This window comes from Aedes albopictus, unplaced genomic scaffold (genome assembly GCF_035046485.1).
Source record: "Aedes albopictus strain Foshan unplaced genomic scaffold, AalbF5 HiC_scaffold_135, whole genome shotgun sequence".
Classification (NCBI taxonomy): Eukaryota; Metazoa; Arthropoda; class Insecta; order Diptera; family Culicidae; genus Aedes; species Aedes albopictus.
The window spans coordinates 37,271-60,376 of NW_026916757.1; the positions used below are offsets into that span (position 1 = coordinate 37,271).

General features: G+C 41.6%; 3 protein-coding genes across 5 annotated transcripts in view; 1 reads left to right on the top strand and 2 right to left on the bottom strand.

Annotated features, from left to right (window-relative positions):
- LOC109416353 (calcium permeable stress-gated cation channel 1) overlaps nt 1–8,160 on the top strand; it is a 30,971-nt gene extending 22,811 nt beyond the window's left edge. For 2 of the 3 annotated variants that reach the window (XM_029874344.2, XM_029874345.2), the window contains exons 2-3: nt 4,973–5,973; nt 6,031–8,160. In XM_029874344.2, the coding sequence (XP_029730204.1) occupies nt 5,031–5,973; nt 6,031–7,319 (2,232 nt within the window). In that variant the 5' untranslated portion in view covers nt 4,973–5,030 and the 3' untranslated portion in view covers nt 7,320–8,160. Of the gene's footprint in view, nt 1–4,361; nt 4,480–4,972; nt 5,974–6,030 lie in introns of those variants that run through there. The other variant, XM_062843291.1, reaches the window with a different exon arrangement.
- Nucleotides 1–17,200, bottom strand: part of LOC109416354 (translin-associated protein X) — a 43,580-nt gene extending 26,380 nt beyond the window's left edge. Inside the window, exon 1 of the mRNA XM_029874346.2 lies at nt 16,781–17,200. Within this exon, the coding sequence (XP_029730206.1) occupies nt 16,781–17,070 (290 nt within the window). The 5' untranslated portion in view covers nt 17,071–17,200. The remainder of the gene's footprint in view (nt 1–16,780) is intronic.
- Nucleotides 17,201–17,955: 755 nt separating this feature from the next.
- On the bottom strand, nt 17,956–19,925 carry LOC109430025 (TBC1 domain family member 5 homolog A-like; the record flags this gene model as incomplete). The annotated part of the gene is given in 5 exon segments (XM_062843289.1): nt 17,956–18,763; nt 18,818–19,168; nt 19,231–19,337; nt 19,397–19,806; nt 19,878–19,925. Coding segments are annotated over 5 exon segments (1,468 nt in total), but the record flags the coding sequence as incomplete, so codon positions are not given.
- Between the last annotated feature and the right edge of the window lie 3,181 nt (nt 19,926–23,106).

Genomic DNA, 23,106 nt, shown 5'->3' on the forward strand with positions numbered 1-23,106 from the left:
AAGCAATAATAAATAATAATGTAGAGTAAAAAAATGTTCTTGAGTGCATTCGCCGCATTAGATCCCAGATTTAGTCTAAATTCAAGTTCATAGAGAAGCTGCAAGAAGAATTTATAGCTGAAATGTTGAAGAAATATCTTGTCAAATTTGTAGCGCAATCAGTGGTGTCGTTTTTATGAAATCCAACTTATATTGCATCTCTGCTGCAATTTTCGGAGAAGTTTCTGGTCGATCACCATTAAGAATGGACATCTAACAAAAACTTGTTCTAACGCGACTATTAGGGAAGGTTTTGGCGACCTTTCAAAATAATTTACCACATAATTCTTGTATCAAAAAGAATATTGTGATGAAAAATACTGAAGAAATTTTAGAGGAAATTTATGATAAGTTCCTGATGGAATTATTGACTGTATACCATTAGAATTTTCAATTATTACTTTCTTTACAAATTTCTATTGAATATTTCTCAATCCATTTTGTCAGGAGTTCGCCATGGATTCATCCTCATTTCAGTGAACAAATCGCTTTACTCATAAAAATCGTGCTGAAACTCTTTACAATAATCTGCCTTAAATGCATGCTATATTTCCTCTAAAAAATGATTCAACAGATTTGATGTTTTTAAAGTTAGTCGTAAGCTGTCCAGGTAAAATCATACTCAAAAGTACTAAAAATACTACCGACTTTCGAAAAAAAATCTTTTGATTCTTTCAAGAACTTTGTGCAAAATTCTTCAAAATGTTTTCAAAAACTGTAGACAGAAAAAAAAACAAACAAATTTAGCAGGAACTTCATTACTCTGTAATTCATAGAGGTTTGGAGTTCCTTTAGAATTGTTTTTTTAAGTGTAGGAAAATGTTTTGATTTTTTGATTTTACACGCAAGAGCACCCATTTCTAAACCACTATGCTATTTTCAGGTTTTTAGAACTTTATTTTGATACCTAAAGTCAGTTTCAAGGAGATTTTTCGAAGTCACCTTCTGACAGCTGGGCAACTGCTAGACAGCTCCGCCCAATACAAAATGCGACGAGGGGTGACTCGACAAATCGCTCCCATACGAACTTCAAACTGATTTTTAAATAGGTTCTCGGGCAAAGTTCATGAGAACTTTGATTTCGGCTCAGTTTGGCCTGCAGATTCATGGAATTATCTCAACACCGCTAAAGAAGACAATTTTTTAAAGATTTTTTCAGGATATTCGGTGATTTTTCTGAAGCAAATGCACAACAAAAAATAAATGTTAATACATTTTGGAGGTAAAATTTAAAATTTCATAAATAGATGGACAAATATTTACAGTCTTACTCAGAAGAATCACAACATATCACAAACATATTGCCAGTAGACAGTAATTTGAAGTTCTTATGACAAACATCAAATCAAGAGAAACTTCTTGCACTACAAATAACTCAACGTACATATGTACAGATGGGTAAATTATTGGTTAAATTGGGAAAAATCCACAGCTCAGGTGAGATTTGAACTCACGACCCTTATTATACCAGATAAGGGTCGTGAGTTCAAATCTCACCTGAGCTGTGGATTTTTTCCCAATTTAACCAATAATTTACCCATATGTACATATGTACGTTGAGTTATTTGAATTTCATAATTTGACCACACGGATTGGTATTACCGAAAATTTGCACTTCAAGTGAGTAGTTCTTGCACTACTTTTTTTTTCTTGCTTCATATATTTTTTTTTTTCGTGAAGTTGAATTTTGTGGGGGCCCGGGGCCCTGCCACCCCCCCCCCCCCTCTAAATCCAGCACTGCGTGGGACCGCGCATAACTTGCGAAGGGAATGTCCGTTTTGGGTCGTGAATTTGTTTTGTTCTCTTAGTTTCACCCTAGAAAGGTTTGCGAGGCATAAAACATGAAGAAAATGCGAAATTTTGAAAATCGATTTTTCATACATTTCGACGGGGACCTGAACTTGGAACGCCAAAAAAACGCAGTAGGCAAGACAAAGTTTGCCGGGTACAGCTAGTATTCTTATAAATCCTCTAAGGATCACGCCACGGATTCACTGAACATGATGTTCTAAATTCAAAAAAAAATCTTGTCCTACCTACCTCCCTGAGTTTTCCAGCTTTTTTCAGGGAGGCATTATGAAAGTAAATAATTTACAATGCAAGTGAAATTATTTATAATGGTGGTGTAGTAAGGTTGAGATTTCCATAATTTATGCATGATTCTTCCTTGGACTTCATAATTCCTGCTTTGAATTGTTTCACAGCTGATCACAGAATTATTACCGCGAGTTACTGAATTTATCAAAGGTTTGCCGAAGTTTTTTTTTCTGGCTTTCATCCAGTGTTTTTACGTACTTGCTCCCATCAATAGATATTTCCTAGACTTTTATGGTGTTCTTTCAGGGTTTCGAAAGTTTTTCCTTATGTTTCTACCAGAGTTCCTCCCAAGAATTCAGCAGAAATTTTTCACGGGATCTCTGTTGTGACTCCTGGGATGTCCTCCAGAGTTATTTCGAATACGTTTCCAGAGTTTCTCGCTGGATTTCTCCCAGAGATCCTTCCAAAAGGTAGTCAAAGTACCTTCAGGAATTTCTCTTAGTGGGATAGCTTTCCAGCAGTTTTTCTCGTGATTTTTGCGAGCTCTTCCTAGTATTTGTTCTAGACTCTAGAGTTTTCTAACGTTTATCTTGGATTTCTTCGCGGGATTTCTATTTTCAGAGCTTCTTCAGAGATTCTCGAGATTTCTCCAATAAGTCTTGGCAAAGTTTCTCGCTTCATTTTATCTCAACTCCTGAAGCTATCCTAGAAGACATTCCGAAGAAAAATACCTGTATAAAAGCTCCGGTAGTGAACAAGTAAAGAAATCCCGAAAGGTGCATCTCTCTGTGCGAGAAATCCGATAAGCAATAACGGGGAAAAGCCTGGGAGAAGCTCTGAAAGAAAACACAGAGGAACCTTATGAGAAATATCCGCATAGCTCCTGCAGAAATCCCAGAAGGCTCTCTGGAATTACATCCAGAAGAGCAGAAGTGAAATTCTAGGAGAAACAGCGGAAGAAATCCCAGGAGGAACTCCTGCAGAGAATTCGTGAAAAACTCCAAAGAAAACCATGAAGGAGCTCTATTAAATATCTCAGGATTAATGATCTTGTGACAACTCTTCTGGGGAAGTCCCAAGAACACCGAAGAAAGAAATGAGGAGAATCTTCAAGAGGAATTCCGCGAGAAACTCCAGCAAAACTCCGCAAAAATATTTGCGATATATCTTTAGAGTAATTCTTGTGGAAATTGGGGCAAAACGCAAGAGGGACTCCGAGAGAAATCCCATGACGGATTGTGAGAGCAATACCGGCAACACCTCTGAAAGAAGTTTTGGAAGGAAATTACAGGAAGAATACAGGAAGACGTACAAGTACAAGAAAGAATCCTGGAAGGAATTGTTCGAATCTTGAAAAATGCTGGTAGAACCACAAAGAAACCTTAACGGAATGCCTGTAGCAGGGTTTTTTGTTTTTTTTTTTTTTATGGACGAAAGGTAAATTTTAATATCTTGACGATTGTAAGAACTATAAGTGTTATGTTTCGTCTCACGTCGCGCGTATTGTGAATGTCGTTACTGTTCTTACGTTGGCACAAATCACGAAAATTTGATAGCGAACAAAATTTCCCTGAGTATTCCAGGCTTTTCCCTATTAAATAAAATCCCCTGAGGATTCTCGGTTTTTCAGGTTTTTTTTCAGGTAGTAGACATCTTTGTAAGGATCTTAGATACTCGGCAAAGATCTAACCATAAATTTGCACGAATAGTGCTAAAATATCGGCTCGGTAGCAATTAAGTCCTCTCCTCTTCTTGGCGTAACGTCCTCACTGGGACAAAGCCTGCTTCTCAGCTTAGTGTTCTATGAGCACTTCCACAGTTATTAACTGAGAGCTTCCTCTGCCAATGACCATTTTGCATGCGTATATCGTGTGGCAGGCACGAAGATACTCTATGCCCAAGGAAGTCAAGGAAATTTCCTTTGCGAAAAGATCCTGGACCGACCGGGAATCGAACCCGTCACCCTCAGCATGGTAATGCTGAATACCCGTGCGTTTACCGCCTCGGCTATATGGGCCCTGAGCAATTAAGTATCTCGGAGAAAAACCGCCAAGAATTCCAAGATTTCATCTGTTATAACTCAAGCAATTTCGATGATCTGTAGAATAAATTCCTGGAAATCTCTGAATGGGAAATCTGCTAAGGATTTCATTACGTAACCAGCCATGAACTTCGAATCCAACTATCCAAAAGATTTTTTTTTTGTTATTTCTACTGTTCTAGACGCTAGTTCTAAGTGTCCTCCATATGACCACACCGTGAAATAATCCGAACACTGATTGTATTTCCAGAATAATTCGAAGAGATAATCGGAAATAAACATCGATCATTATAGATACACCCGTATGACACTGAACGCAAAACTTTCAAGTACCGAATAGAACTGTGTGACTGCTTAAGATGGTAAGTTTGCTGGTAGTCCGACATAACTCCCACAAATGCTCATAACAAGTTTATCAAGCCCATTGAAAGCTGTTCAAAATGCTGCTCGAAACTTTGTCAGAACATTCAAGTTCATTCCAATTTTAAGGAAGACATAATTGTCATTTTAGCAAAAACAACGTTATGAGCAAAGCTGTATAAAAGGCGAACTCTAATTTTTCAAATCAATGAATATTAGTTTCAAATGAAGAAAATGTCGCCCACCGAATTCGAACCAGTAGCCGCTGAACATTCAAGTTCTGAAATTGGTTCTTAAACAGCCAGAAAGTTTCATTCGGGACTTCATCATCCAAACTTTTTTGTTGAACTTTAAAGTGTATTAAATTATTTTGCCATGACAGGCAAAACTTTTGATTACTTGGGCAATTTTCTCTAATCTGCCAATGGCTAAATGTATGCATATATTTTTAACATGTTACTCATTATCCTTCACCTTTCTTCCATCCTCCCCCAGGGCACCGCTCACCTTCATGATCTCAAACCAGCCCCGGCCAAGTCAGCATTAAACAACCATGGAAACCAACGAAACGTATTTCCCATACTACGGTCCGGACCGGAACTCGTGTTTGGTGTTTAACAAAACCAAAATTCTCCTAAATCTGTACGAAGGCATTCCGGAGACGCTCCTGCTGAACGTCATCGCTTGGCTGTTCCTTATCCTGCTGTTCACGCTCTTGCGCCAACAGGCATGGGATTACGGGCGGTTAGCGCTGGTAAATAGCCACGGCGAGAACAAGCGCTGGACTCAGCTGTTCTACGCCCACGGGAACGTCGGAGGTCCCGGCGGGGTCGAGAGCAGCGATGCCAGTATAAACATCGATCGAGGGTTCTTCTCGTGGATCGTGGCCACCTGGCGGTTAACGCGGGAGCAAATCCTGACCCATAGCGGACCGGACGCGGTCCATTATCTGTCCTTTCAGCGCCACCTGATGACGGTGATGGCCATTATAACGTTCATCTCGATCACGATCATTCTGCCGATCAATTTTAGCGGAACGCTCAGTGGCGATAAGAACTCGTTTGGGCACACGACTATCTCAAACCTGGATCCCAATTCGGGGTCAATGTGGGCACACGTCCTGTTTGCGATCGCGTACGTCCCAATGGTGGTGCTAATCATGAGAAGAGCTTCCGGAAGGAACGCTTTCAAAACGGCTCCGACGCGGACGGTGATGGTGATGAACATTGCTCCAGCGGATTGCGAAAAGGGGGTGATTCGGACGTATCTGCAGCAGCTGTTTCCGGACGTGGGCATTGAGGACGTCCAGATGGCGTACAACATTAGCAGTTTGATTAAAGCGGCCGAGGAGTACGAGAGGATAGCGGACGCGAGGATTTACTGCGAGGTGCACAGGAACAGAGATCGGGAACCGATACAGGCGAGGACTAAGTGTTGTACGTGTCAAACGGTGGATGCGCTGGAGTATTATAAAGATGAAGAGGCACGACTGGCAGGTAGGTTATCTAGAATATAACAGTCCACGCAGTTCATAATCATTTCGATCATTCCAGGTCAAGTTTCCCGCCTAAGAGCGTCGGCTTTGAACGAACCCCTTGGAATCGCCTTCGTAACGCTAAACTCGGCCCAAGAAGCTCAGCACGTTATTCTCCACTTCAAACCAGGCACCTACCGGAACTGGGACCTGGCGTACGCTCCCGCGCCGTCGGATATTTTCTGGGAAAACCTGAACATCGATACCGCCCAATGGTACTTCAAATGGATTGCCGTCAACCTGGTGCTGTTCCTGTTTTTGTTCTTCCTGACGACCCCAGTGATCATCGTGAACCAGCTGGACACGCTGTCGCTGACCAAGAACACAACTTCCCAGATCAGCAAGATCAGTCCGTTGGTTTCGGAGTTTTTGCCGACACTGCTTCTGTGGTCCATGTCGGCCCTAATGCCGGTAATCGTGGCTTATTCGGACACGTGGCTTTCCCATTGGACCCGATCCCGGCAAAACTACGTGATCATGACCAAGACATTCGGGTACTTACTGTTCATGATCTTGATTCTACCGTCCTTGGGGCTGACCAGTGCCGAAGCGTTCCTGCAGTGGACCATCCACTACAACGAAACCTACCGATGGGAGTGTATCTTCCTACCGGACAAAGGTGCTTTCTTCGTTAACTATATCATAACTGCGGCGTTCATCGGTACCGCTCTGGAGTTGATTCGCTTTCCGGATCTGATCTGCTACATTTGGAAACTGGCCACGGCCAAGTCCCGTGCCGAAACCCCATACATCCGGAAGTCCATTCTGATCACTTTCCCGTTCGGAATCCACTACGCCTGGATGGTGATGGTCTTCACGATGAGCACCGTCTACAGCTTAGCCTGTCCACTCATCATGCCTTTTGCTATGGTTTACATCTTGTTGAAACATTTTGTAGATAAACACAACTTGTTCTTCGCGTTTGCACCGTCGAACATGATCAGCCAGGGAAGTGGTGGGAAGATCCACAGCACCGCGGTCACTATGACCAAGGTTTCCGTGGTGCTCCTGCTGTCAATAATGGCCGCGTTGGCGTGGGTTCGATCCGGGGCGCTGGAGATGCGAGCACTGATCCTGGTGTTGGCCCTATGCGTAACGATGGTCATGTTTACCTTCATGTCCCCGATCAAGAAGTGCACTACCAAGCCGTTGAGTATAGTGGAAACGGAAGGACCGGCTCCGGTCTACGTGGCGGATGTACTGATCAACCGAAGGATGGTGTCGGACAGTCCGTCGCACTTGAGCTACGGATCCGACACGACGATGGACATTGTGATGAACGACGCCGGACGAAGTGTGACGGCTTAGAGCAGAAGGAGGGGAAAGTCATTCCAGGCTCGTATACTCAACTCTCTTTTTCAACAGCAGCAGCTAGCTAACATTCGGCTTGCGGCCGGGGGCTGTAAGTGCTTTCCATCGTTCGATCGCTTTCGATTTGAGTACCGCGCTTCGTCGAAGACATTGTGATTCTGTTTTAAATTTTGTTTTATGAGCAGTAACATATTTTTTATAATATTTAGTCTAATTATACGAACCGTAAATTAATTGTAATACTTTTACCACTTATGTTTACCGCTTGTTTCTAAAACGTTTGATTAATTTAAACTAGTATGAACAAGACAGAGACATCACCAAAAAATACGTTCTTGTTTTCAAGAAATCGAATTAGTTGAATTTGTTAACTTTGTTTACTGTGTCTAAAATACTAGTGGCCGTATAGAGTGCTAGAGAGATTTCCTTCCATCTGTTTCACACAATCTAATAACTACTGAATTTTCTGTCTGACATCTATTTCTTGCCCCCTTCAGTAAAAAAAAAAACAGAGAAGCTAACTTCTTGAACGATTGATTAAACGCCTCGACTTAGTCGCGTGGTGATACAAATGGTATTATCTTGTTAATATGCATGGCCCCATTGCTGTTCGTGTGTGGAGTGAAACAATAAAATATGATTGCAATGATCCAACCAACCTTTCGAAACAAAAATAAGCAAACAATTAGCAACCAGATTTTACACTGCACTGCACCAATCCGTAAACAAGCACCCAATACATATTAACAAAACATTAAGCAAATAAATCAAGGGACTGTGAGAATTACAAGAGTATGAAGAAAGTATGAATTATATATATTTTTGGCGGAACTAAACACATTTTTGTGTATTAGTGCGAAAGAAATTCCCATTTGTTGGTAGAGGTATTATACACTAAACAGATTTGTCATAAGCAAAGGGTTCATTCACAAATATCATAACGCCAAAAATGACCATTTCTGACACCTGCTTGACCTGATGCTTGCAATTGACAGGCATCTTTAGTATATAAGTGTTGATAATCTTCTATGCTGAGGCTAGAATGACGTCTGCTACGTCAGATTGCTGGTCAATGTGGATAAGGGCAAAAAATTGATAATTGCAATCGCTTGTCCACGCTGACCATTGAATTCTCTGCATCTGCGCAAGTTCATGCTGAAATGTCGCAGTGTTTTTGTGAAATGGCTGTGTGGCAGGGCGTTCATATTGATCCGTAGGGACAAAACGTTGAATGCCAAAATGCCGAAATCAAGTAATTTAAGCAAATAGTGGCAGGCATGAAGATAGGTAGTACTCTTTACCATAGGAAGTCAAGGAAATTTCCTTTACGAAAAGTAACTGGGCCGACCGGGAATCGAACCCATCACCCCCAGCATAATCATGTTGGATATCCACGCCTTTACAGCTGTTTCTATATTTATTTATTTATGGTTTTCATTCATCTGACACAACCCAGGTCTCAATGAATAACTATAAAACTAAAACACTTATAAAATATTTTACCGTGTACACAAATTACATAAAAATACTAACGTCTTTGAGACAACTTAAAACGAAAACTATCACTGGACATATTAAAATCAAAAAGGTCGAAAACTAGATTGAAAGATGAGCACATATATCTTATCGGATCATGTTCACCGTACTGCCCATTGCGCGCGCCTAGTTGGAGAAAACCACGTTGTCTGAGTCTTCTTTCAGGGGCATACATATTGATTTGCTCTAAGATTAAAGGCGAGTCGATTTCTCCCTTCAAAATTTTAGCGACAAAGACAGCTTGAGCGTTGAATCGCCTCTGCTCCAAAGTATTGAGCTCTAAAAGTCGGCAGCGGTCTTCGTAAGGCGGCAAGTTTACAGGATCAAGCCACGGAAGATTTCGTAGAGCATATTTTACAATTTTTTTCTGTACCTTTTCAATACGTTTTATCCAAGTAGTATGATAAGGACACCAAACTACATTCCCGAATTCTAGAACTAAACGTACAGGGGATAGACAAAATGATCGGGACAGGCAAAATTTCCACTTTACAAAAAATGTCCAATTAGCTGTAACTTTTTGATAAGAGCATCAAATATTCTAAAATTTTTACGGTAAGTTGATCAACTAGTTGTGTATTAGTGGACATAATTTGGAAAAGAATGGGCTATTCTGCACGAAGTTATAAGCATTTTAGAAAAAGGTAGAATTATCCGATAGTCAACTTTGAGCTGTTATATCTCCGGAATCAATGAACCGAATGCAATGAAATTTTGTCCAATTATGACTTATATAATGAGCCCTGAAAAACGTTTGACACAACTTGAAGTTATCAACGAGAGAAAAAGTTATAGCGATTTCATTAATTTGATTTTTCAGTAAATTGGTCTATTTTTACTATGCATTCCATTACTTTTTCAATGAATTGCCGCCTATGTTGTTACTTTCTTTCAAAACATATCTGTATTCGAGAGATTCAGAGGGAATTTAAATGAACTATAATTAGCATCTTGAATTTTTAAACGATGTTGAAATTTAAGAAAATTGGGTATTTTATTAGAAAAATAATCTAATCGTTGTAATTTTCTTCCGTGTTAAGAATTTTTAGTTATGTCAAAAGTTTTTCGAAGCTTATTATATAAGTCATAAATGGTCAAAATTTCATTGCATTCGGTTCATTAAATCTAGAGATATAACCGCTCAAAGTTGGCTATCGGATAATTTTACCTTTTTTAAGAATCTTTATAACTTCTTGCAGAATCGTTCGACCTTTTCCGAATTTTGTTCACTGATACACAAATAGTTGATCAACTTACAGTGAAAATTTGAGAATATTTGATGCACTTATCGAAAAGTTACAGCTATTTCATTTTTTTTTGAGAAGGAAAAATTTTGCCTGTCCCGATCATTTTGTCTATCCGCTGTACAGGTGAGCAATAGAGTGAACGCAAACATAGAGGGTCTCGAAAATCTTTAGATATTTTGAATATGAATCCTAACTGTTTGTTAGCTTTGGTGATTATGTCTGTGTAGTGTGTCCGAAACGTAAGCCCACTATCTAAAGTGACACCTAAGTCTCGAACATCCTCCATTCGTTGAAGTGTTTGTCCGCCTATGCTGTAGTTGAAGATCAGTGGTTTTAGCTTTCGGTGAAAAGAGACTGCGTAACATTTCCCGACATTTAATGTTAGAAAGTTTCGTACGCACTACGCTTGGAAATTGCTCAGTCGGTTTTGCAGTTCCACACAATCGAAGAGGGTTTTGATGACCATGAAGATTTTCACGTCATCGGCGTAAAAACGAATATGAGCCCCTTCTAAGCAAATAGTATTATTCTTTTGAAGGAAACCCATTCTTTACCTTTTCAACGTTTTGTACTGTTACAGTACAGCGGCATACATCATCCAGTTAGAGCCAGATGATACCGGCTCGAACAATGACCTATAGAAGGCCAGTAAATTTCCTTCAAATCCACAGTGCCATGGAACGCAACATAGCTTCACCTGATTTCGATAAGCTAATTGTTGACGTGAATTAATACATCCCAAACATATTCAGAAGTTTGCAGATTTCAAAGTCAAGGATGGGAACACTCACTTGCAGAGAGTTACATTCACTTGATGTTTTCTCGGCTCAGAAGCGTGCAATCAAGAAATGATGTATGGACGACATTTGCCTTGCGGTTTTGTCTAAAAGTTTGCAGTTTTTGCCGAAGACGTAGAAATAAATAAATGTATAGAGTAGGGGTCGCACACGCATATTGAAGTCGTGAAGCAGCTGTGAAGTAGGCCGTCCCTTATTTTGCAAAATTTAGAAATGTTATAAGTTCGTTAGTGGAAAATGATCGTTTTAGCTAAAAAATGATCGTGTCAAAATTTGAAGTCCGTATCTCAAGGCTAAGTGGTCCCTCAATGGGCCTAAAGTTGTCAAAAATTGTATGAGACCAAAAAACATGAAATTTTTTTCGGCAAAACAAATACGCTATTCCACTAAAACCGGTGATTTTAGGACCCTGAAGGGCCAAAAATGTGCTTAGATTTGCGATATCTCTACTCGTTTCCAAGATATTGACAAAAAAACAACTGAAAAACCAGCACTTTTGACCATTTTTTTAGATTCCGAAGGAAACTTACCCTATTTTGTTCAATAACTCAAAAACGAGTAGAGATATCGCAAATCTAAGCACATTTTTGGCCCTTTAGGGTCCTAAAATCACCGGTTTTAGTAGAATAGCATATTTTTTTTGTCGAAAAAAATTTCATGTTTTTTTGGTCCCATACAATTTTTGACAACTTTACTGCCCCTATTCGCATAACAGTCCCATGTTTGCTGGGTTTCCTATTCACATGGGACTGTTGTGCAAATGGGGGCAGTTTAGGTCCCTTGAGGGACCACTTAGCCTTGAGATACGGACTTCAAATTATGACACGATCATTTTTTAGCTAAAATGATCATTTTCCACTAACGAACTTATAATATTTCCAATTTTTGCAAAATAAGGGACGGCCTACTGTGAAGGCAACTCTCCACGAGGTGAGTGTAAATTACACTCACCTCGTGGAGAGTCGCTTTCATAGCTTTGTCACGACTTTGATATGCGTGTGCGACATCTGCTCTATTCGGCAAACTTTTAGATAAAACCACAAGGCAAAAGCCGTCCACACATCATTTCTTGATTGCACGCTTCTGAACTGAGAAAACATCAAGTGAGTGTAACTCTCTGCAAGTGAGTGTTCCCATCCCTGTTCAAAGTATTTAGAGCTGCTTGGCTATCAGACATCATGCAAGTTGTTAAATGTCTGTTGTTTCTGCGTAAGCAAATATTACTGCATTGTAAACTCGTTCGGAATTTAGCTTGAAAACCTGTAAACCATTTGCCCATGGGAATTAATAAGTTGATCCCGGGGCCAGTCACTCTTGCGGTCGGTTAATTTCGAACCATCAGAGTAAAATACGATTGATCCGAGTGTAGTCCTGGGCCACAATTTCTCCGCAGATTTTGCTCAGGATTACCTAATTACCTAAAAAATGCGTTCAAAATAAGGTATATCTTTTGCTCATGTAATTAATTACACTAGTTTACAGCATTTTTGAACTCGGTAAGCTGATGATCGTTTTTGGTGTAGAATCATGCCCTGAGTTCGAAAACGCGAAAGAAAAAAATTACAGTAGAGCGAAATTTTTTTCGACTTTTCATACAAGGTTGATGGCTTGAAATCGATTTTTGTTCTATTTTCAACCAAAGTCGCTCACTTCACACATCTCATTCTCCGTAATCAATGCTCCGATTGAGCTGAATTTTTTACTGTAACTCTTCAACATATGATATATCAAATAAACGTTGAGAAATAATTTTGAAATTATTTTTTTCTTATTGAAAAAAATACATTTCTTCATAAATTTTTGGAAATTTTTAAAATTTAAGGAGATTGTCCCCAAAACTCGCCAATATCTTGATTTTCATCAATCTGACGCAAAATCTGCATTCAGATGATCGAATGGTATTATATTTAGCTTTTAATTCATGGAAAAAGATTTAAAATTGGTTGAACAAAACGCAAGATATTTGAAGTTTATGAAATTCCATATTTTAACTTGAGCTTGAGCTTGAGCTTGATTGACCGCCCGTGGATGCTACTCCAGTATCGCCAGACCAGCTACACTCACACAAGGACCAATGAGATAACTGCCGGGGACTAGCAGGCATCCTCAGTGTGTGAGCATTGGTGATCTTTTATTTTTAGGCGACAATGGCGCCTGCCACGTCAGGTTGCAGGTCAATGTGGGGAAGGGGTAAGGAAGTGATGATTGCAATCGTTTGTATCCACATCTGGCCGAATATACCTCTGCGCCAGCACAAATTCATGCGGATGTTGGAATGTTGGTGGGAATTGGTTGGCAGAAGGTTCACACATTGGTGTGTGGATACCAGGGGAAGGTGATAGAATTGTGTGTTTTTATTATTTTGAAGATGTGCGGCACAGTTCGCTTGATTGCATAACTTGTAGGCGTTTTCTAATAGGATTGTGACACTGTGCTGTGAAAAAGTTTGGAAGGAAGGGAAACGGCTTTTTCACCCCGTTTCTGTTCTAGCGACAGCTATGAACATGTTTATATACATGAGTTGTATATGTAGAGAGCAGAGAGAAAGTATATAGAAAGATACAAAGTAGGAGGAAAGGGACGGGCCAGGGATTGAACCCAGGACCTTCTGCATATAAATCAGAAGCGGTAGCCACTAGACCACCAAGCCCGTCTTTATGAAATTCCATATTTTAAAAAGTTGTAAAACTCGATATTGAGCTAAAACTCAAAAACTGTTTTACTTTAAATTTTTTGAAGCACAATTTCGAAATCAGCGCTAAATTATGCTTCAAAAATTTTGGTCGTTGACCGAAGTTCATGACTTTCGTTTTATTTTGTAAACTAGTGTTATTCACGATCGATTCGATATTAATTGTTTTCAGTATACTACGATCACCATCGAAAAGTTTTGTATTTCTTTTGAGCTTCAATGCACTCTGTACAGCTACTTCTAGGCAATGAGTAACGTAATGAATCAAAGAAGCTCTGTGTTTGACTAAAGCTTTAATACGAATGAACATATTCAATATTCCTCTTAGGCAAAACTGTTTAAGTAGTCCAATCTCTGCAAGCTTTGCTGTCACTGCGCCTCAACGTCCGTGACCAAGACGGGTTTGAATTTTGTCGCGAAGGGAGCACGGTCACTCCTGGCAGCGTGTTTATGAATGTATTGCCTTCACTAGTATCTTCATATTCATCTTCAGTTTCAGATTCTTCATGTCCAAGATCTTAGGTAACTGTTTGGTCGACTTAAGGTAAAAGAACACGATCCTCGGGTAGATTAGCATCCTGGACATTCACTGGAGCTTCGACGTATTCCAACGAAATCATAGTTGCCTTCTTATCCGGAAGACCTTGTTGGCATTGCTTCGGACCAGCCTCACTTCACAACTCTGGAAAATACATTTCGTCCTGAGATCATACAAACGGTAACCTTTGGTATTCTCCTCGTAACCAATCAGCATAATTTCACGTGACTTTGGATCCCACTTTCTACGTATAATTTTTGAAACTTGCACCATGCCTTCGCACCAAATACACGGACGTGCGAAAGATCGGGTTTCCTACCATTCCATACTTCATCCGGGGTCAGATCATGTCCACGTGTTGGAGATCGATTCATAATATAAACTGCAGCCTAGACTGCAGCAGCTACAGCCTCCGCCCAAAACGATTACGATAATTTGGCATCAAATAACATGCACCGCGCCTTCTCCATAATGGTCCGATGCATGCGCCGCCAATCCGTGTTGTTAGGGAGTATAATTGTTTGTGGTCTGATGCCTAATTCCTGCCTGCTTTAAGTACTGCCTCAATAATCCGTTAACATAATCCTTACCATTATCACTGCGCATCTTGGGATTTAGATTTCAGAAAATATACGAACATTGGGCGGGATTTGTCATCTATAATATAGTAGCGGCTTCCTGCAAGTTGCGCCAATGTTGGTATGACAATTTCGAGAATATCGGCGGCTCTTGATCCCTGCTTACTGAATGGCAGCTTCGTTTGCTTTCTCACCGGACAAATGTGGCAATCTCCAGTGCTTCCGCTTCTGATTTGAACTCCATTCACAACACCTGTAAGCCGTTTCACGTTCTGCTCAGGTGTCCGAGTCGTCGACGCCAGGTGTCCAATGTAGTTCCAGTTGCACTAAGCATTACTTTGCCGGCCGGAACAGTTTGACTTGCCATGAACAATCCGTTTCGGATTACTTCTGTAGCCACGAGCCCTGTTTCTGATTTCACATCCTTTGCTCTTGAATGTAACGGTATATCCTTTCTTTACGATTCAAATAACAGACAGCAAGGTTGAAAGGTCAGGAATGTACTCGACATCATGGACCGTGATCTCTATTTTCGGGACATTCGGGATATGAGACTACTGATGGCATTCGTACCCTAGATATCATCCGGTTAGCGTAATTCTTCATCGATCCGCAAGATTCCAGGTCGGTTCGATTAAGTTTGTACAGGTTTCTAACGTCACGGGTGAGTCCTGTCTCTTCAAACGCGCTGGTCAACTTTTGCCAAACTTCCCGAGCTGTGTTTGCATCTCGAACATGATAGTAGTTCTCCGGCTCCAAGAATAAAATGATTTTTCCTCTAGCCTTGTTATCCATCAATATTTATACCCGTAACAGCCTTCTTGTCCTTCATCGGATCAACAGCTTCCAAGGTTCCATCGACCTTCTTCTTGGGCTCGACCGCTTCCCATAAATCTTCTACTTTGAGGTACGTCGTCTGGACAGCGAAACGCCAGGTCGTTCAATTCTCTCTGCAAATCAGCCTCTCAATCATCGTATTTCCACTGTTTGCCATTTGCGTAATTCTTGGTCCAAAACCTCTTGCTAATGTGTAACGCAATGAACTGAATGTGGAATGTGACGCTAATCAGCGTTACACTTTTTCGATAATTTTCAGAACAAACTACCTTCTTTTTGCCTATCTTAAAATACAGTATAATTCTTTTAGCTTTAAAAACTCAAAATTGCAAAAAAAAAATCATATGAGAAAGATATTGTCGTCGCGGTTGAAACCCGAAGTTTCCTCACACCCGACCATCGATTTTTTTTTTCAAAATCCGTACGAGACACCTAACGGCGGACATAGTACGCTGGACAGTGGACCTGGCCCTCTATCCATAGCACTGTTCCCGACGTACATCCAACACTCGGTTTAGGAGGGAACTCGATGTTAAACATTTCCTTGACCTGAGCAAAAGTTGTAATAACTAACAGGCTACCGTTAAGAAATAAATAATACAATTTCAATTTTCATGAACAGTATGCGTCAATTGGGTTCTTTAGGGGTATCCGGATTATTTTATAATCAGATTCTCCGCCCAAAAATTAGTCGAAATCCAAAATTTCATCATTTTTTGAGTCCGGGAACTATTTTTAAAATGTATTTAAAGTTTGTATGGGGAAATTTTTTTGTTCGGGTCGAACTGTCACTTTATCAATTGAACTGTCATTCTATCCACGAAAATAAAAACTGTTTTGTTAATTTAACCATCAAAACAAAGGTATTGGGATCCAATAAAATCAAGTTATACTTAGAAAAATGAGCTCTTTCGAGTATACTATAGAAAATAGCAATAATTTATTCATTAAACAACCCAATTGAATTTCAAAAATACTCCTTGGCAAAAAATGATAAAATTTTGAATGTTGATTAATTTTCGGTGGAAATTTCAATTATAAAATAATCTGGAAGATCTACCCTTGAAAACTCTAACTAATAAAATCAAGAATTAAATTTACTAGTGAAAAAAAAACAAATATCTTTAGCATCCCTACTTGCGATGGTAGCTATTGGGAAAATATTTTGACCAATTCGACACCTATCCCAAAAAATGCATGATTATAAACATCAAACACAAAACAGCCACCTACTTGGAATCCACCGTATGCAGCAGGAAGATGATCCGCTTGCTCTCGATGGTGATGTCCCGGCTGCACTTGACGATGCGCTCGTACCGATCGTGCTTGGCGTCCAGCTCCCGGGCGTACTCGCGGAAGCACTGCACCACCGGATTGTTTTCATCGACCGGCACCGCATCGGACTCCTTCCGGCCGCCGCCGCCGGTACGATTTCCACCACCGTGACGACCGCCACCACCACCACCCTTGTGGAAATTTCCCCCACGACGATTACCGCCACGACCCTGATGATGGAAACTCATCTTGTTACGCACGCACGGTCACTTTTTTATCACGGTTTTTACGGAAACGGAGCAACGAGTGAAACGCGGTTTGGTTGGTTTACGATTGTGCTGCTGATCAAACAAAACACCGCGCGAAGTTCGCAAGGCCGGTCAACAATCACACTAAAAACATACTACGCTGCAATGGCTGGCGCATAGTTTTGTCAATCAACGTGTAATGGAATTGAGTTCCGGTGAGTGACTCACGGTTTTTTCTGTATCACTGTGGGGTATTTTGCTAATTCGAATGGTCAAAATTATTTTGCAGCCTTGAATTAGCACTGGCGTTGTTAATTTATTTTTCGATCGCGTTGTATAACCACAGACAAACAGACGTAACGCTTGCGAAATTTCTATCGACTATGCTTTTCACGATCATTTCAAATCTTCAATAATTGCGCGTATTGTTTTCTTTGCGTTTGACGTTTAACACTAGCGCCTTCTGTTGACGATATTGCGCAACGCAGAGTTTCGTGAAACATTTCCACCAGGTGAAGGTAGTGTGAAGTGAGCGATGGATTCTTACGAAAACTGTTCTAGGTGTTCCGTCTGTTTGTCTGTGGCATAACCTTCGCTGTTGCTTTACACTGTTATCACGTTTACAGCAATTTTCTAGAAAGCGCCTCTATCGGTACTCTAGCATAAACGCCGTGTACAAAATTTCAAGTCGATTGGTTTGGAATTGACTGAGTTATAGCGAAGAGTGCCCAAAATACCGGCCGCTGCCCAAGTGGTTCGCTACCCTAGATAGGCAACAAAAGACAATAGATAGATCGAGAAGTACCAAACACGAAAGAAAATATGTTTTTTTAACGATAGTTTCCCTTCAAAAATCCTCAGATTGAGATTAATCAAACACCATCGTAAGCCATTAACTGCATTTATTTGTTCAAAGATAAGAAACTTGTCCGCGCGACTTAACAGGAAATAATCGATAGTAGGTATATAGGCCGTGCCGCTACTCACAATGTGTATAAATTATTGTATTCGTCTCGAAGGACTATCTCCCTCTGCTGCTAGCTAGTTGCGATGTCGACGTAGTGTTAGGTATATGTTAACCAACGTGTGTAATACTCGTGTGTAGGCCCCTGCAAGTAATGCTAGATCATCCCAGCTATCGTCATTCGGAGCTGCGACGTCCGGTCCTGAGGGGATTAGCGGAGGGGAACTCCTTGTCGTCTATCCGCCGGGTGCGATCGGTAAAATCCTGCTCGAAAACGTGCATTTCGACCTCCTTCCGGTTGGCAAGCTTTTTCGTGGCGATCCCACTGTAACGGTCCTCCGGTATCTCGTACTGCGACACGCTAGCTGCACTGTTTCGCCTACAGTCCAGGTCGTAGTTGTACGACCGTTGCAGGTTAAGGCTGGTGGGCGGGGTCTGTAGCCGTTGGACGGCTGAAGTTGCCATCGCAGAACGACTCGCGTGGGAATGGTCTTCATTGGCCTCCGTTGCAGCGTCAATTGGAACTGGTGCTCGAAATACTGTGTCGTAGCGAGGTTTTAGGAGAGAACATATCTCTTCTATGCCTTCGAGAGATTGCTGAACTCGGCCCGTCGGATTCCCCGGCTGAGTGTGACGCCGAAGAACCTGGAGGTATTGCAAAAGTTTCGTCCGGCTTACGGACATGATGTTATAGGCTTCTTGAAGTTCAATTTTTAAAAGTTCTGGGTCCTGAAAAGAAGTTGCGATTAGAGCTAGGACTTCAGAAAATTCCTGTGGTCTTACATCTTCTAAATATCCGTCGCTAACGTTGGAATCTTTGAGAACATCTGCCTGATTGGACGCGGCAGCCGCCTTTTTGGCTGCCATAGCGGCCTTTTCTCTCAACTCAAATGCTGTTGAATTCCTCCCTGAGCTGGATCCAGCGTTACGAGGTAGGGACGACGTGCGTATCCGTTCGCTTGTCCGACCGAGAGATTGTTCAGACGACGACGCCACATGCCGTTTCGGCACAGTTGGCAACGTCGAGTATTTTAGATAATCCATTTCAATGTTCTTGGAACGCATCACAGGTTGCTGTAGAGGTTTCTTCGGCGAAGAAACGTAGATCATCGCCCCAGGTGGACGCTCGTAGATCTGATGAAGATTCAAGGGTTTGAGAAAATGTTCGTGAAAGACAACTTAAACCAAGTGAATACCTTGGGTGACTTCATGTGCAAGGCATGACGAATGATCAGGGATACATCGGCATTCGTCGGATAGCGCATTAAGTACGTCAGGCAAGTCGTATAATCACTGTAGATCACTGAAAAGATCGAAAACGTTAATGACCCATTCACATTTCATAACCCCCCGCCTACTCACATTTATCTCTTATCCTAATTAACATTGCAACGACGATAAAATTGATCAGGCTAAGTTCTTCGCTATCACCAAAGATGGCGTCCCACAGCAGTAGCAGATCCTGCAGTGCGAATTCCCTTCCGAACAGCAACCGGAGCCACCGGATGCCGAAAAGCGCCAATGGAATGTCCAGTTTCAGTAGGTGATTGTGAAGATGCAGATCCTCCTTGACAAGAATTCGGTCCTTTATGTAGTTAAGCTTTTCGACCACTTCGATTTCCGGTTTCCGTTTGGAAACGCTCGAAGCCGGATCGGGGCTGGATGAAGGAGAGGCGGGGGTAACCACTGGGAAGTACCCGGTAGCCGTGGGAACCAGATCTGTGATACGGTAGAAGGATGCGATCTTGTCCATGATTTTGGAGAAAATTGCGCTGCAACAGGAGAATGGGGAAGATAGTAGAGTGCGATTCATTGCTTGCCAATTTTGTAATTTTAAACTTACAAAGAATCCTTTTCGAGATGATTTGGATCGAGAACCGCTATGAGATTTTGACTGGAATAACAAAAAAAAAAAAACAATACATTGTGGTTAATCTTAAATGATGCAATTCGAAGTTCAATCATGATCATGCTCGATGCTCCAATTTACATCCTACTTGTTGGGGGTGAATTTTCCACCTGCACAAATACTCAATTATTGAAAGCAGTTTCCATAGTAGCAGCTCCAATGCTGAAATTTGTTTTATTGTATAGATATATTTCCTAAATCTATTGTCTTACAGTTTTGTATTCCTACTCGCGCTGCCTTAACCTCTCCAAACAACAATCAGCTGTGTGCTGTAAGGCACCCTACACACTACTCAAACGGTTTGACCAACATTGACTCCGCCCCCAGGTTGGTGGTTGAGTTGGTGCTGTGTTTGACCGTGTGTGATGCTGCTTGACGAACCGATTTGGCAGTTCGTCAAACCGATTTGACGGTTGACGGTTTGGTCGGCAAAAATCAAACCAGTTTGATTTTACTCAAACCAACGGGGGGCGGAGCCAATGTTTGACGAACCAATCGTACCGTGTGTAGTGTTGTTGCACAAACACAGTGCGATTTCAAATGGGGGATGATGTTGGTGCAACCAAAGTGACATGTTGGTGCAACACGATTTGGCAGTTCGTCATACGGTTGCAGAAACATTCGCTGGTTCGACCAACCAGGGGGCGGTGGCAATGTTGGTCAAACAGTTTGAGTAGTGTGTAGGGTGCCTAACATCATATCAGAGCTGTCAGTTTCACTGCAGACTTTATTTCTAACACATGTTTCTGAACTCTTCACAGTTCCCGAAAAGATGGTCAGTTTCACTACATAGCCAGCACATCTAAGCGGGAACTGCACTTCGTGCATATGCAAAAATATATTTCTTGGAGTCTCTTTTCCACTGACCATTCACTGACAGTGTAGAGAATTCCGTCCCCTCAGATACATCGGAAACTATTTCTTTTGTGAAGTTTTTGAACATCCACCGCAGACTGTTCACATTACCTTTCTTATACCGGAACCAATCAAGTTGGTAGCTCGGAGGCAACTTTTCAATCAATTCCTGCCAGGGATGGCATTCTGCACTGAAGATGTGCACAGTGCAGCTCATTTTCATATTAAAATCGCACAAATGTCCCAAATGGAGGTTAACGTGCCTCTGGAGCCGGCCTTCTGATACCTGATACCTGCACCAACATTCGGTTGATAAGGTGATCCTTTATCCCTGCGGCTTCCACGTGATCGCATTAACTGCTTCACAGTAATTTCGAAGTCGGCTTCTAACCGTTTCCAAAATGTCTCCTCGTAGATAGTCCTGCAGCCGCTTCAAGTATTCCAAACTTAAAAGTCCGCATGTCGCCATCGTATCGTCCAGTGCTCGAAAGTGCCATTGAATAGCGGCCAGACTTACGGTTCTCAACGGTGTTGAGACCCCGCTTTCTGAGCAGCAAGCTGTTCCCTAGAAATTTGAACCACTTTTAGCCCCGGCCCATGACCAACATAATTGCTGTGTAAGCTACTACAGCAACTACGGTGACGGTTGCTTTTAGCACTGTTGTTGCTGTTATCCTCCGACGATTCGCTGCTTTGGCTGTCTCCGCTCGTCTCGATTTTAGATTCAACGACCACTTTCAGCATTGTCTTCGGTTTCGTCTTTCTCGAACTTTTACCCGCTCCCAGTGGATCATCTTCTTTGGGACAAAAATCGTCCACCGATGGCATTTCAACTGCCTTTGCTAGCTTCTAACCATCCCTGCAGCTTCTTCTTTGAATGCTCTACCGAAGATCCACGAGCGGCTCTTGATCTTTCATGCTTCTTCAAAAAATCTTGCTCTGTAGCTAGTTGAGCATCTAGCAGTTTCTGTTCATGCTCCAACTACTGCTCCTCTATTTCGAGCTGAGCTTGGACTTCCAGTTCACGTATTTTATGTTCCTGCTTCAGCTGCTGTTCCTTTCATGCCGAACGAGAAGTTTCTTCCGCGCCGCCATCTGCTTCGCGAAAGCTTTCTTCTTGGTGAATTGCTCCTCTTCAGCTAGCTACTTCTCAATTGAATCGACGTCTGAGCCAACTCTATCTTAAAATTAACTTACACTCTAATATTCTGCTACCATTCCCGACCACACTTTCGCCTAAACTCATCTATTTTATCCACTCTCTGCATTCACCTTTTAGATTTAATCAGTGTTGCCAGTTTCACTGAAAACCAAATCATAACGAAAGCTTTCCAACGAGCATTTCCATTTAGCAACTTTGCATTTCCATTTAGCAATTTTGACGTGTTTTCCACGAGCATCGGTAAATTAATCTTAATCCAGCGAAAGCGACTTGAGATATGGTCGACTATTGATTGATGCACCAAGCGAAAAGAAGAAGTTTTGACATCCAAGCGGTGTGCCGCAGATTACATCCTCGTCGCTGATTGGTCGATGGATATAAACGGCACACCGCTTGGATGTCAAAACTCTTCTTCTTACCGCTTGGTGCATCAATCAATAGCAATATTGGGGGTCCGCACACGATCTTTATACTTATGACACACATGTGATACAAGAATCACTGTACAATTGCGCTTGAAATGAGTGCCATACTGAAAATTCTCTCAGTTCAAGTCAGTCTTGTTAGAATTTTCTTGACACTGCGTACCGTTGTACAGGAATCACATGTCTGTCTGGGGTATTAGATCCGTACACATAAGCGTGCCACTTCCCTTTGGTGTTGACGGGCCACGATTTTGGCTCCTCGCGTTTTTGCTCACTCAATCGCAATTTTGGCGTTCTCTTGCTCATCTATCGTCCTCCAGGTGTCATCTGTGATAGAATGTTTTCTATGGGTGCACCTCCTGGAACAATGCAGCACAGTTCTCCTGTTTTTCGACGAAGGACCTTCCCAGGTCTTCCAGTTGGTGTGTGTTGAACCGACGCCCATTTTTTTCTTGACGTCGATGGATCTTAGTAACGCACCCAATTCTCGACATTATAAGATGGTCGGATGTAATGTCGGCGCTACGTTTGTTCCATACACTAAGATGGCGTTTCCTTTTCGTTAAAGGGCCACGACTATGGCTCCTTGTGTTTTCGTTCGCTCAATCGCGACTTTGGCTATCCCTCACTCTTCTATCTTCCCCCGTGTGTAATCTGCGATGGCTAAACTATGTTCGTCAGAAATCTACGGCTAGAAGTTCAAATGTTTGCGCCAACCTTG